This window comes from Antennarius striatus, chromosome 9 (genome assembly GCF_040054535.1).
Source record: "Antennarius striatus isolate MH-2024 chromosome 9, ASM4005453v1, whole genome shotgun sequence".
Lineage (NCBI taxonomy): Eukaryota > Metazoa > Chordata > Actinopteri > Lophiiformes > Antennariidae > Antennarius > Antennarius striatus.
Genome location: NC_090784.1, coordinates 9,919,092 through 9,935,434, shown reverse-complemented (window position 1 = coordinate 9,935,434; position 16,343 = coordinate 9,919,092). Strand labels below are relative to the sequence as shown.

Here is a 16,343-nt window from a genome sequence, read left to right as displayed (position 1 = left end):
GACTTCAGCTTTAACAACTGTGGTGCAAATATTTAGATTTAATGTGAAGTCTACAGACTGACATGACCCACTTGAAATTTGGTTATTTTAAACATCTTATTGAGGTAATAAAATGATCTAGATGTAGTAATAATAGAAGGGAATAATGTTTGCTAATAACTTGAAAGGTGTGGCCATAGCAGTTTTTGCCAATTTTTATATTTTTGCCATGAAGCAAAAAGTCATGTCCAGAAATAGTCCCATATTATTGAGACAATTCACCCTCAGAACAGGAAGGTAGGAGCAACACACATATTGATCCAAAAGGAATGGGGGACTGAATTTATGTCCCAGTTGTGAAATTCCTTTCTGCAAGCAGCCCCACATCCACATGCCACCGTGGGGACAGTGTCACCTGCTGGCAACAGAAAATAAGACCTTTCTGGTAAACTTCACATGATTCACATGAAATCCGTTGAATGTTCAAACTGAAGAAGGGTGCTTAAAAAAAACAAATTCTGTCGTACATTGCGATTGAAAATTACTGTAAAGAGAAATACTTAATCGATCAACAACAGTCAGTAATCAGTAATAGTAATCTAGAAAACACAGATTGTGTGGTGAAATGTGTTCTATGAACCATCAGCCTACATTAGCTGCTTCCATGGTGACTTAACATTTGCAATAATTCGCAATGATTTTACAACTCTAACATGACTGTCACTCAATGTCTGTTTACACTGGTATGTTAGAAACAAGTGTCTTAGAGCAGGGGTATGGTGACCACATCGTCAAGCCTTGTGGGTATACAGAAATAAAACTATTTAGTACCAACATTCTTTATTTCTCTATTGTACCAACTTGATGATAAATGAAAGATTTAATTTATTTGTCAACTGTTTGCAACTATAATTACTAAGTTCTTACACTTTTGTTCTTCTCAACATGCATCCTGCATCCACTTTGCCTGCCAGTTATTATACTTCGGCAATTTATATTAATGCTACAAAAGTAGCAGTTTTCTGATGATTATTAGTTTAATATTTTAATGATTATTGTGCTGAAGAGACCACCAACCACAATCTTCTACTGTCTCACAAAGCATTACGTAAACACTAGCAGATTATCTCTTGCATAAATTAATCTGCTGTCAGTATGTATACCATTGTTATTTGTGCTCTGGGTTTTCAACCAAATGATCACCTGTTTCATTATAAAATGACAATGTTTTTCTGTGTTTCATGATTTTTATTTCAACTTCTGCAAGGATAAAATTTTATCTATTTTCATACCATAGTACATATCTGAAGATCATGTATTTCATTAATTTTGTTAGCTCATCATGTGGAAGCGGTTCATTTCAAAGAGATCTTCTACTAATTGGTCTCTAAATACCAAACTTCTAAATTTACCTGGAGCATTGAACCTGTTTTGGACACTGGGTAGACATGCAGGAAATGATGAATGGTGTGAATCATATCAGATTAAGCTACATTAGTAATAAAAAGAACTCCATGAAGTTTAGGTTTAAAAAGCAAACTCTTATGAATAAAAACAGTTAAACAGGAACTTATGGTAAACTAAACTTTGCATAAATTCCATTTGCCATCAAGCAAAGTGGACAGAGTCATTTGGTCAGTTGATAATAGTTTAATTAAGGAAAATAAGATCAGAAAACATCACACAGAAACAAGCCTTTAGTCTCTACTTCATTTTGTTTCATCGTTTTGTTTCACCATAATAACATTTAATATAATCCCAATGATAATTTCAAGGTCCCTTTTCTGTTTCAAAATATACAGAACATATACTAAGTGCATACTCTGGAACAAAAATATACACAACAAAGTGCTAACATAAAGTAATTTTATTTTCGTTGCACACATTAAAGTCACCCATACTGTCAAACTTTCTGTAGTGTTGTTTTATCATAAGCCATGTCTTTGAAGCAGAGAATTGTAGATGAGGTTGTTGGTGAAATAAACGTGTCTGTTTGGCACTTTCAGGCTATGAGAACTTGTAATGAAACTCAAATGCCATTAAAACCATCCATCCATCCATTTTATTGTAAAATAAGAATAAAACCAAACTCAAAGATGGCTCCTTGGAGGTTGAGACCAGAAAAGATGTGGCTCACACCACATGAGAAGCCACTATTTATCATCCTCTGGGCACAAACCGATGTCTCACACAATGCCACTGCAGCCCATGAAATAACTGAGATATTTTAATCCGATGGATTATTTACATGGTCTAGCTAAATGCCACTGGAAGAGTTAAGAGTACAACTTCATTCTTTAATTGCAAGATGACTTCATTTTCAAAAATTGTTTGATAAAACAACCCCACACCACCTTAAGAGGCAAAGAATATGTCATTTGCTCTGCAGTTACAAGACCAGGTTTATAAAGTGTACAGCAGTAGTCTCAGTTTGCTGCATACTGACGTCTTTGTCCAACTCATTCCTATCCAGAGCTCCACCAAGATAAATAGACTAAAGTAAGACTCACTGAGCACAAAAAAATTGCATCCAAAATTACGTATGAAAAAATTCACCTTTAAATCGTCCGTTATCATGCTTTATGTGTCACCTTTACCATTCAGTGCAGAGTGATTCTAAGTAAGTCATTTTTTATTATTCTTACAACATGAATAACTTAAGTGACCCCGCACAACAAGAATAAATACCCCCAAACCACACTGACATTTTCGGCCCAAACAGACAACGATCTGGTGATACTAAACTGGGACCACAAGCTTTCATAAACTGTATTTCCCAGTTTTCATCTCAGCAGAAGGCTCTGATACCATCTGACAAATATCTTCAAGACTTCACAAAAACACTAAGCCCTATTTATGCCCATGACTGCCTGAGAGCAGAATATTTGTTGTGTTGCAGTTTGACAGTCATAATATGTAAGATTTTCCATTATAATCCAGCAGAAGTTCCTTGCGTTGCAGCTCCTCCAGTGATCTGTATCCTACTGTGATGCACAGTTTGAGGTCATGCACATGATTTCTTGAACTAGTCTTACAAAGTAAACATGTACATTATAGATATTTATTAACAATGCATGCAAAGTGGACATCAAGTAATCAAATCAAAAATCTTAATCACAAATATGTTCTGCTTTTCATACGTTTCCATAATTCGATCCTTCCAAAGGATCACTGTTGTACATGTTGCCAAACGTGGACCAATCGCGAGACAACTCCCTTTTGTTGATGAATGCCATTTCAAATTACCAAATATGCAATGCATTGTGCCGAAGTGTTTCCTAATGTTAATCATTCTTTTTAAAGATAAAGAAAGTGAGAATATACATGAATACAAAAAATACCTAGTTTCAATTTCCAAACAGATTTGATGCCAGTAAACAGTCTTCTGATTTTTCTTGAGATGAGCAACTAAAAGTAAGGTAAAATTATTGATGGATGAATGAACCCATCCACCTACATCCTCTTGTTCTGTGTTCTGTAGCTGACAGATGACCCATTTCCCTTCTGAAAATTATAATTCTAATTTAGATCAGTAATGATCACATTATAATTTGTGTCTAGAGAAACTGAGGGGATGGAGTATGAAGCAGGAAATTTATCATCACAAGTGCGAGACAGCATGAGATGGACAATGACCACTTTTACTGGATTTCAGTTAATGGAGGGCAGCAAAGCAGACAATATACAGGATGTCTATCAGTTGTGTGTTGGTAGTAAAAAGCAATAACAACATTTTTAACAGAGAGGAAACAGATTAAATTTTGATCATCCCTCATGTGACTCCATGACAGGACCAGGACTAGAGGCCTGGGATGGCTTCACCCAGCATAAAAGATGTGCTTGGATGAAGCAGAGATGGAAGATAGAAATCCTAGGATGTTGCAGTCAGAGGGTCGGTTCAGATGGGGCCGAGGTTTCCTTCAGTTCGGTGTTTGCTGAACATCTCTGTTACCCTCTCTGTGTGTCTCAAATCTAAGGAACATAGCAAACAAGCAAGCAAGCTACTTGATGCTGCATCTGCCTCGGTTCATACAGCATACAGGTGAGACACTGTGTGCATGTTATTGCTCGGATGATTATCACAAAGCATACAAACGTATTTACATAAGTTAGAAAGTAACAAATCTAAAGGGGAAGCAGACAGGTGCTACATATTGGTTGTCACTACAACAAGGTAACTGGTTGGAAAGGAGTGTGAATGAGGCAGAAGGAGTGGACTTTTAAATCAACAAAAGGAAGACATGCTGAAGAAGAATCATGTGTTTGAAATGGAAAAGTGCACCAGAGATCACACTCAAAAAAAACAAAAAAGTTTCCAGCACCTCTGTAGTAAAGCATTTACATGCTTCTTATGACAACAGAAAACAGAAAAAAACTTCAATGTCAAAATAGCATGACAGATACAAATTTTTGTTCTTTTGCACTGGTTACAAAGTTTGTTATGGGATTTTAGCGAGCCCTCAAATGGTCTTCCACATTGACCAGCTGTCAAAACATCTATGCAGGCAGACAGTTATATATTCAACATAATCAGTCCATGTCAGATTAGACATGGTGAGGTTACAACAGTAGGAGTAGCAGCAGTCCAATGACGGGTTAGGTCCCTGTGCTTAAGTTCAAAGTCTACAATCAAATAGTAATATTATATTCCTCTATAGAATACCCTTGATAGTTTGACTGGGCCTTACAATGGTAACAGCTCCCCTGCGATTAGATGTTTCCAGAATCCCTCAATCCATCAGATGCAGCCAATCAGTCCAATCTACAATATTCTAAGAGTTTTCAAAAGTACTTCTATCTGGCATTCTCATTTGTTGCTGCTCTCTGTGGGAGCAGGTGGCGACTGCGTTTTCTCCATCTTCCCTTTCTGACCCTCTTTCTTCTCATCGTCGTCCTTGAAGAACAGAAGAGGAAACATACCGAGGATACAGCCAATGCCAACGCCAATGGCTTTGCCCTGTATGGAGGATATAAGCAAACATTACTGACAAAACATAATTTGAAGAAACCAGCCATTCATCATTGAGAGAAAACGAATGCTTTACAGCGCTGTAATATTAGAGTTAGGATTTAGTTTGAATCATTTGGTCAGAGTATTAAGAAGACACCAGCTGGTTTCACACAAACAGCACCTAATGATGACTGGAGGGGTAACACTGTACATGTGTTCTATGTGTTTAATAAATTATATCCCTCATTCTATCATTGTTAAATTTACTGACATTAAACATAATGTCATATGGGCATATAAAATAATTAAAATTAATGAATGATAAAAAAGAAACCATCACAGGGGATTATTTCCCAACTGCCTGCCCTGATCTTTGTGTCAGATTGCACATCAAATATAATTCTTCACACACGGTTTGCTTTTACACCGACTGTATTTATGTTGAATTTGTCAATCAGGCTTCTGTCTGACTTCTGCACACAACTGAAAAACAACAGATGAAATCCAACTGGAGAGAGAGATGAGCTGAAGGAAGGATTGTGGGTTACAGTACGTAACTAGGACACCAACCGAATGAGAGCTGACTCTGGTCTGCCACATGTCAGCCTGTTTCGGGCTCAAGTCGGGAATCTGCATTCCCAGCCGCGACGCCAAGGCCTCCACATAACCTGCCAGGCTGAGGAGAAGAACAGACAGAGGAAAGAAGAGGGGGAGTAAGAAGACTTCATCATAACAACATACTGCAAAAGAGAGCCATGATGGTGGTTTGAGAAACAAGTCCTATGCTATCGGGTTTTTTTTAAGGCGGACAATTTGATTCTCCTTACATTCTGCCATTTCACTAGTAGAGCAGAGGGATATATATATATATATATATATATATATATATATATATATATATATATATATATATATATATATATATATATATATATATATATATATATATATATATATATATATAAACTGCACACTTTAAGACCTGAGTGCTGAGTTTCTCATTTATTGTTCAGATATAATGAAAAAGAAAGACATAAGGAATATTAGCAACACTTTGTAAAGATGATGACAACTGGAAAAAAGTGTGTCCATCAAACATTTTCAGTAAATGTACAGTATTATGAAGTTTCCAGCAGATGTTTTCTACATTAAATGTCATAATCGGACCGACCAGGGAACAACAGTCTGCGTAGCAAAGTAAATGATTTATGTTAACAATGATATAACAAAACATAAGTAAATCAGGAGATGAAGTTTCCAAACTTCAATAACAGAGACAGAGAGAAAGAGGACGCTGTTGGTGTGTGTGAAGGAAGTATTAGACAATACTCAAAACAGACTGCAGCAGGAGGACAACAGTTTTGTTTGTTGGGACCTCCAATAAATAAATATAAATAAATGAATTATTTATACATAATAAATAGTGTTTAGCTTTTTCCATAAGCTGAACCTCCCCGATGTTGTGGAGAATGAGTGCGCGGGTTCAACAATGAATTGACTACCAGAGATAGATGACTGTTTATAGATTAACTATAGGTCACTTACAGAGCACAGAACGGGAAGAAATATTGTCCTCAGTGGGGATAAATGTCAAATCTTTTCTGAAGACACAAATAATGTGGGCAGGAGGGAAAGCTGCAGAATAATTGCTATCTTTGAGGTAAGTGGGTTTTTGTAGCACCAAGAAATGATTATTGAGCAGAAAAGTATGGAAATTCAATAAGATGCACTGAAGCAAAAAGAAATATGCTAATTTCGGTTAAAAAGTCTTTTACTTCAAAGCAATGAGACAAAAAATGTGTCACATATTAATATGTAAAACTATCATGCTGAGATTTAACCCTCAAACCGCAGCAGAAACTAAAATGGAAAAGTGAAGCTCTTTATGTCCCAGTTATCAATTCTTTGGGAACTGACCAGAGACCAGCAGAGTTACTTGACATATATTCAGCAAAAAAAAAAAAAAAATCAATTTCATATTTTGACCCAGTTTTGCTTCAGCCACTGGCACTAATGGATCCCCAGTTCACTGAACTCACATCAGCTGTGCTGGAGCTGTGCTCGATAAGCAAAAGTCACATATCTGAGAGAGGGATAAGGAGACACAGGGGAAAGTTAGAACTGTCTCTGTGTGCGCACGCGCACACGCCCACGCGTGCACGCACGTTCTTCTACAGCTCATTACGATGATGGAATATCATTAGAAATTCAAATTGGTCATTTATCACGACAACAGGGGTCAACTCTTGTTTCACAGAAAGAGAATCTATGTCTGTTTTCTGTGGTGCTCATATTATCATGTTTGTTCACACTTGCAAACTGTCTCAATAAGACAGAGAGTCTACCTCTTACAACAGCTGTAGCAGAAAGATAAAACATTTAAGGCAATCTTGAAAATTATATTTGCTGAACATAACATTAAGGACATTGTAAGATATTTTTATTTGAAAGCTTTACAGGAGTATTTCCTTAAGAAAAGGCATTAATAAAATAAAGTATATTCAGACATGTTGGATTTACTGCATACAGTTAACAAGACAGAGCTGCTCTTTATATCACTGATGGTATCTGGGTCACTGAGCAGCAGAGCAGCAGAGGGATAGGAGACAAAATCAGTATGAAGAAGATGAGGGACAAAAAGGCAATGTTGTGTTTCCAAATAGAAGTTTTGCGTGTCAAAGAAATCACCTTCCAACAAGAATGTACAACATGAAAGCATAGCACTCACTTTAATTCTGAAATTTGTGAAGAAAAAAGACAGAAAAATGATCATTAATTCATTAATAAAACATCCACTGAACCTTAAGTCGAGGTAAATGATGTTCTATCAGACTGACCTCTTGTCAGTCATGGACAACGAGAATGACAGTTTTCCTTGAGCATTAAGTGGTACAAATGTTGCATGATGTACTTGAGCCATGTTTGGCATCACCCTCCCTGTGATGACACAGCAGTGATAATGTCGAGAAGATGTACTGATACAGCCTTTATTTCTCAGGTAGGGACACAAACGACATCACAAGGTTATGTAATGCGCTCAAAAGACAGGCTGGAAATCAAATTTGCAATGCTATTTTTAAAATCCTTGGCTTCACTAATGTTATTCTCCATGTCCTATTATATCTGGGCTGAATCCAATAATACCAAACTGGGTAAGCTGTCTGCAGACGTTTTGTGGCCATTAAGAATATAAACAGTCGCCAACACTAAGCTGTGCAGGAGCACCGGCACCGTCAGAATGAGTCATGGGCTAAATTATAGAATTTCCTTCTTCTGTCAAAGCACACACACCCTCAATGAGGAAAATCTGTTACATTTTCCTGACATGACAAATATACACAAGCATGCAAAATCTTGTGTGTGGTGATAGCTGCACAGATTGCTCACCTAAACGCAAACACACACACATATGGGGAACTTTATACAAGTGCAGGGAGTCACAGCAGCTGAGGCTCATGGCGCTCTCTTGGTGGAGGAAGACAGACGTTGAGTGGGAGCATTTGCAAACCATAATTACATAGTAATTACTACAATATTGACCGAAGGCACACTAGAGGAACAGCATGCAGTGACAAATACATCTATCTGTGCCGTTCAGTTACATGACTGAGAAAACTGTCGGATAATTATTACAGAAACCAGTCTTACATCCTCTATGCTTGTCTAATCTGCTCTCAGTGTGTTTCCTGTCTGTTTATATCAGTTCTCCGTAGACTGGGGGGAAATTGTGTGAATTAATAATTTGCTCAAATTGCACATTTCCAGCACTCAAACGGAGTGGTTCAAGGGTATAAGTGCCTTCAGACCATGAATACATGCAAGCCATGAATCTAGTATGGAACGATGGACACCTGATTGACATGAACGCAGTCCTTTTCCCACACTTTTGAGAACAGGAGGAGTTTCCAGAATTCATCTTGCTTGTGAAAATTACTACAGAAGAAGCAACGGGTGAAGCAGTAGCTCAGTCACTGCTCTACCTCTCATCTGCATGCTTACAGAGTGTGTGTGTGTGTGTGTGTGTGTGTCACGGGCCTGTACTCATATATACTATTCGTGTGATTAACAACATAGACTAACACTAGAGTGGACATATAATTTCCCTTCAGGGATTATTAAAGTTGATTCAATTTTTACTCTTAATTAAATAAATTAAAAATACGAGAAATGTAACGTTTTGGACAAATAGTGGAACACAACAAACTGTTTATGTAAATAAAAGAAGTAACGTCATGTTTCAATTCCAAACTGAATGTTTGCTGCTCTATGTGATGAGCTGGTGTCTAATCCGGGGTGTACCCCGCCTTTCGCCCATGGCTATCTGGGGTAGGATGTAGCAGACCCGTGACCCACAAGGCAGGTAAGCGGCTGTAGATGATTTCGATTGTCCTGTCTATAAAACAATGGATGGATGGAAAGATGTTTGGTGCTCTTACTGCATTATTATGAGCAGAAACTGAATGTGTGAGTCTTCGACATAAACTCCAGTCTCTAGTCTGATGGAATGAAAATATTAAAAATAAAATAAAGTTCTTAGACACATTAGTGCCTGAGGTTTGAGCAAATAAACACCAAACCTGCAGCAAGTATCCAGGAACCTCTTGACTGCATCTGAGGTCAGCCACAGATCCAAGTTTACTACAATCTCAACAGAAATTCTCCTCAGCACTCAAATGACACTGAAACGCCGCTGATTCCCATGACAGCATTTTACGTGTGTTATCTTGGAAATTTACATAAAACGGTGACACAGGTGGGCGGCGAAGGACACCTGCAGCCGCTCCGGTGAGACTCCATCGCAAACAGCCTTCAGACTCACTGCTGCAAATCTATCATGATAAGAAAAACCTCCGAGGTGTCCTGATGTAATTGAGGCAAACTGTCCAGAAGGACTTTCCTGTTATGGCAAACCCACGTACACACACACACACACACACACACACACACACACACACACACACACACACACACACACACACACACACACACACACACACACACACACACACACACACACACACACACACACACACACACACACACACACACACACACACACACACACACACACACTGTGTGCTGACTGTGTGGTCCACTGAGGGAGTTTGAGGGAGTCAGGATAATTTAGCCGATCCATCAAACAAAGCGCTCTTTGTGTCTCTCTGCCTGTGTCTAACTGTCCTGCTCTGCTGACTCACAGTTTCTAAATGGGAAGTGTGATAATCTCTCTAATCCACTGTGTTTATTACTGTAAGTACGTTTTACTCTACATATTATTGTGAGTTAAGAGTCAAGAAGCTGACTACGGTCCCCGAGCCAACTCTAGGGGGCTCTCAAGTGGATAGTAGTCATGAATCAGCGGACTGAAACTGAAGACACGATTCAATGATCTGCAGCGATCCGAGACACGTGAATGTTAAAGGTCCTTCAGGCTGGAGGCTTCTTGTGGATCGATTAGATTCTACACACAGCTATGGCAGACTGCTGGGATCAAACCAGCCAGTAAACATTCTGGTTAGCTTCACAGAGCAATACAGCAGTATAGCATTTAGGAAGAATGGAGGAAGAAAGCTAGGGTATCCATAAATTATTCCACATTAAAACAACATTAAACTAATTATATTGTTCACATTGAGAAGAAAAACACATAAAGCCTTGACTCCCAGTACTGAAAAAAATGAAATGTTTTTCACACTAATGTAGTCATTTTTTAAGCTTTAATTTCCTTTGTAAAACACTGTTTTATGATCCCTTAACAAATCGCAACGCAGCGTGTGTGTTCCCTTAGTGCTTGTGATGATGATGATAGTATTGTTTATCATTGTTTACTACGTCCTGTATTTACTCTATGGCTGCATTTCTTTGGATGATACTTGGAAGTCTTGCACGGATCCAGAACTTCTTGAATTGGTTTGGATATGAAAGTAAGACAAACATTTTACTTTCACTGAATTTGCCTGCAATGATAAGTGTTTGTCTATTACCACTTTCTTACTACATAAATAATTTCATGTTTAGTTATGGCTGAAGAAAACTTTGCATCGAGGTGCAAAATAAAAGCAGAAAACAATAAAATTGAATCCAAACTTTTTGTCAGTTGTATAAGTAAAAGCTTAATAAGACATAAACTTTCCAAATGGTAATTTTTTAAAATAAAATATCAATTGAACATGCAGAATGAGAATGATTTATATTATGATTTGTATCATTGCCAAAATTAGGATGCACATTTTTGTTCAAATCACAGTTCTCTTCATCATCAATCTCGATTCAGTCAAAAGATATTCTGGAGTCTCCTGACCTTATTGAGACACTTATGCAGACAGTCATTTCAACTAAGTCCTATTAATATGTCATTAATGACTATTATTTTCATGCTTTGCTCAACCACTGTCATCTTCCCTCTGGGACACAGACCTCTATGTCTTCCTCGCTGCTCATGCTTCTCCTCCTCAGAGCTAAGCCCACTAATTACACAGCGGCTTTATGAACGGTGCTGAAGTACAACGGTAAATCTTTTACTTCGCCCCTCAAACAAAAAAGATATTTTCATATAATTTGCATAAACTGGTTGGAAAACCAGGGATGGATGCTGTACTATCAGGGATGTACACTGGGATATTCGTAAAAAAATTTTTTTTCATGAATGAGGGCATTCATTCTGAAATGAGGAATTCCATTCCCCTCTAACTGGCCATGATTTGCTGAGAAATTAATAGTTCTTGTGTTCTTGTGAGTGAATTTGTGTACATGCGCGGGCGTGTGTGTGTGTGTGTGTGTGTGTGTGTGTGTGTGTGTGTGAGATTCTTACCCCAGCCCTGCCAGATCTGACACCAGGTTGCCGAGGGCAGCAGCTGCAGGAAATTTGGCAAGAGAGAGGAGACAGAGAGAGAATCAAAAAACCAGGCTCATATTCAGGACGATTTACTGACAGAAGACACAAAATAACAGATTTTTCCATCTGCTACCACACAGCCACACACCCACGTGAAATTACCGGAGCCATATTGTTTGTATTGAACTTGAAGCACATGTATAACAGAAGTATTAGCGGTGCTCCTTCCTCCTGAAATCTCCAGTGGTTTTTTTTTCAGACTGCGCTGTCACAATTCTATTAAAGCCAGGGCTGAAGAGAGATAAGTGATTTCACATTGTTAAACGTCTTCTCCTGCAGGGACATGAGCGGTCGCTTGCTTTGTGGAAGAGAGTTGTGGAGCACCTTTGGGCCAGTACTCACGATAAATAGTCTCCAAATGAAACATAAATCCTCACAATCATCTCATCACAATCTTGTCTTTAACAACAACAACAACAACAACAACAACAAAAACACATACTATTCAAAGAACACAACTGACAGCAGTAGTGTCCCCAAAGCCAACAAAGCTAAAGACTCTGAGCCTCAGGAATTGGGAGATGCTGCAGTACAGAATCTGCTTATCCTTTTCTACATGCTGCTGTTCTAGAGGCTCCTAAAGGAGAACATGGAGTCTGAGCTTTTCTTGTGTTTCCTCTGTTGTCCGTGACCCTGAGTTCAGACCATTGCTGCAGCAGCAACTCAGCGGCTTCTGGGTAAAGAGATGAAAACAAAGCAGCAGCATCTTGGCTACAGTGTAATCATCTTCCAGTCTGGCAGAAGGTCTGATATTCTTCAATCCACACAAAGACTGACAGAAAACAACATGAATAAGGTTGGTTTTTTGCCTGCTAACAAACAACAGCTGCCTGAATAAACATTTACATCTACATCAACGAGCACAACATATAACCGGAGGAAAGCATCAGGAGGGTGTTGTCTGTGGTGTGTCCCAGGAGTCCTGAGGGCCTGATGTTGTTGGAGACTAACCTGAACTTTTAAACAGAGCATCAGTCTGAAAGGCTGCTGTCTTCTTCTAGCTGTTAGCTTGTTGCTCTGAGACAAATTACTTGGAAAGAGTGCAAGTTTATAATTCTTGGTCAGTCAGTCAGGGCCAAATCAAAGAATTCTGAAATGCTTGCTGGTGTGTGTGTGTGTGTGTGTGTGTGTGTGTGTGTGTGTGTGTGTGTGTGTGTGTGTGTATATATATATATATATATATATATATATATATATATATATATATATATATATATATATATATATATATGGTTTTTGAATTATGTTGAAATAACTCACTTTTTACACAACACAATTTTCACTGACTATTGATTTACAGTAATATTTATGATGACCTGGCCAACTTGACAAACACAGACAGGCCTGTCTTTTGAAAGGTTGAATTCAAAACACACTTATGTAAGCAGCTTCACCTTACTTTCATGAAGATTATCCACAGTTTAAAAAAAAAAAGTGAGTTGTCATGAATTCACTTAGGCCAAGCCTTTACAAACATATGGTTGGAACAAATCCCCTCCTTTGAATTGTTCATATTACACCGTGTGTGGCTCATAGAAACAAATGTTAGTCCATGTAATAAACAAACAAGCATACATACATACATACCAGCATACAGACACACACACGTGAACGCAGGCACGCACGCACACACACACGCACACACGCACGCACGCACACACACACACACACACACTCAAGAGACAGATATAATTGGGAGCTCATCAGGCTTGACTGGGCTGATCAAGCTGCTCAAATGCAGCCGAGTTCAACATCCTGCCTTCACCTCAAGCCCTACTATCTGATTCAGTCCACCTTCACGCATTGGTGAGGTGCTAGGTGATATTCTGGAGTACTTTCATTCATGTCAATTGCTACGCAAATGAGCTGTGACCCAATAAGAAATACTAATAAGAGGTAGCTCCTCATCTATAAGCTATAAGATTAGAGCCACACATATCCATCCTAACTACTTTCTATAGTAACGATGAAACACACACTCCTTATGTCATCTTGAGGTACAACAGGAAAAATAGAGACGAGAGGGGGAAGTGTGACTACAACAGCCTCTAAGCAACCATTTGGTCTGATGTGTTTCTGTAGGACCTCATCTTCAGTTTTGGAAGCAGCACCACAGTCTGTTAGAAATGTAATTCAAATGTTCTAATTTACAGGCGCATGAGTAAAGGCATGATTATGTGAAGGTAGTTCCAGCAAATTAAGTGAGGTAATCACATCGGTAGTGGGTTTTTTTAAATTTAATTTTATGTTTTGTTCATCCAACGTTCAGTTTTTTCCACACTACCGCCTCTGTTTTAAATAACTCCAAGGAAATGTGTGATTGGTGGACTTGACTACAGCTTTGACACCGGTGCTAAATCACTCCGGACTGAGTTAGATAAAAACAGCCTATTGATATGCAGATCCCCCTAGTGTCTCCAGGAGTTAGCACTACCGCTGCTGTGAAAATGTCTGTCATGTAAACTAGGTTGAAACTCCTTCTGTTTCTAGACTATCACTGGATGGTAATAGAGTATGTATTTATTTATTTTTGGTCAGCTCTCTAATTCCTGGAGTTGAAGAAACTCTTTTGTCCAGCGCTACATGTCAGCGAGCCATCCAGTGTTAATCTGAGTTTGCAGTCTGGTTAACTTATTGTCTATAAATCCACTCTGGCCTGAAATTGCTCCTTTGGCTTAACATAAATCCCATTCATCCATTCACAGTAAGAAGGGCAAAGGAAAAGGGATATTTTTAATTTGAAAAATGTGTCAATCAACAAAAGGAGGATCAAGAAAAAGGCTTGTTTAATACATTAAGCATCAAGTGCAGACTCAAACACCTCCCCTGTGCAACAGATCCCTGACAGACCCATCGATCCGCTGTGGCCGAGTTTCACAAATCTCTGCAGTTCACCGTGAAGGAGGATAAAAATCGCTTCAGGCCTCTGCTCACCGCCAGTTACAGGACTAGTGCTGGTTTTACTCTCAGCAGGGAGAGTGAATGAAAAACCTTCAAACATTCTCTTGCTGCATCAAGTGGGATCATCTGGTAGTCACATCAAGAACTATGGTTTTAGACACCACACTATCTATTTGAACTCTTCAAGCTGAAACAAACAGGAGGCACCCAAGGCTTCGTTCACACAACATTGTTTGAACGGACATAAGGTTTTTCTTTGCCTAGCAGACCTAGATGACCTTTCTAAATCAACACCACAAAATAAGATGACATTTGCGTTGCAGCAATCTACATTGGAGGAGTGTGAATAAAGTCAGCACAATCAAACTGTACTGTCCAATTGCCCTTAGATTTTCTGTTCATAGTACGCTGTCAGGTACACATATGTCAGGGACTAAAATAGACATATAGTCTGTGAAGCTGGGCTATGACGCTGCAAATTTCAGAGGACGTGGTATTTCAAATGGCATTTTCAAACAGGCTCCAAAAATGTGGCTGTCCCAGAAACGAATGGCCAAAAATGAAACAGAACTTAATGTTTTGTAGAAAAACCAGTTACCCTTCAAACATTTTTCTTTGACACTACTGAGAAAGAATTTAAAGGACAGAGTAATGGTTCCGACTTGATAGAATGCAATTCAGCAATCCCTTGAAATGAATGAGCAAAACATTGTTGAAAAGTAAATGTGTGTGTTCACATTTAAATACAGCAATCACACGCGCACACAAACACAGACACACACACACACGCACGCACGCACGCACACACACACACAGATCATTATCTCCACCAGTGGGTTTGGATTAGCCCCCACTGGTAGAATTGTGATGAAGGTGGGATGAAGTTATCGACAAAAGGTCAAATATAATTTTGCTGCAAATTTAATCTCGGATGTGAAATGATTAGTTTCCCTCATTATGTGTCTGCACATTTATGACAAGCAATGTAAAAACTGATGTATTACACATTATGCACGTTCGAAAACAAACTGCTTTACCTGCCATAGTTGAAATACCGAGGATCACGCCGATAGACAACTCGATCTGTGTGCCCTGAGAAACACATAGAAACACACATTACAGTCATCAAACTAAGTGAAAAGATCAAAATGGACAACGCTCATTCGTCATGTTAAAAACTTTTTTGAGCTCGTGGTTTCTTGATTTTAGTGCAGAAGTTCTGTACCTTACAAAATAAATTGCAGTCTGAGAATAAATTGCATTCTGATATGTGATGTACCAAGCAGGGTGAATCAGTGTCTTTCACACTCCAGACTGGAGAGAACAGTCACAAGCTTACAGTAAAGTACTTTAAAAATCTCATTTCAGCAAATCCACAAACTGTCTGAATCCAGCACAAAAAGTGATTACTATTGATTTCAATTCTCACACTTTTTAGACATAGTCTAGTAAAGTAAAAACAACACTTTGTTCTTCATATGACGAATAATATCTCCAAATTCTTTTGCTTCAATGTCTGGTTGTGGCCATTTCATCATTTCAAAATTGTGCTCGTTCTCTCATTTGACTCTTTTGAATAATATTTTGTCTCCAACCTCCTTGTAGGGGAGCTTGGAT

At 38.5% G+C, this 16,343-nt stretch overlaps 1 protein-coding gene across 2 annotated transcripts in view; it reads right to left on the bottom strand.

The window, feature by feature from the left end:
- Positions 1–1,594: 1,594 nt before the first annotated feature.
- The window catches only part of LOC137601339 (transmembrane protein 65-like), a 29,675-nt gene continuing 14,926 nt past the window's right edge, over positions 1,595–16,343 (bottom strand). Inside the window, exons 5-8 of one of the 2 annotated variants that reach the window (XM_068323494.1) lie at positions 15,764–15,818; positions 11,742–11,784; positions 5,501–5,606; positions 1,595–4,936 (exon numbers count right to left, since the gene is read on the bottom strand). In XM_068323494.1, the coding sequence (XP_068179595.1) occupies positions 4,787–4,936; positions 5,501–5,606; positions 11,742–11,784; positions 15,764–15,818 (354 nt within the window). In that variant the 3' untranslated portion in view covers positions 1,595–4,786. The remainder of the gene's footprint in view (positions 4,937–5,500; positions 5,607–11,741; positions 11,785–15,763; positions 15,819–16,343) is intronic. The other variant, XM_068323493.1, reaches the window with a different exon arrangement.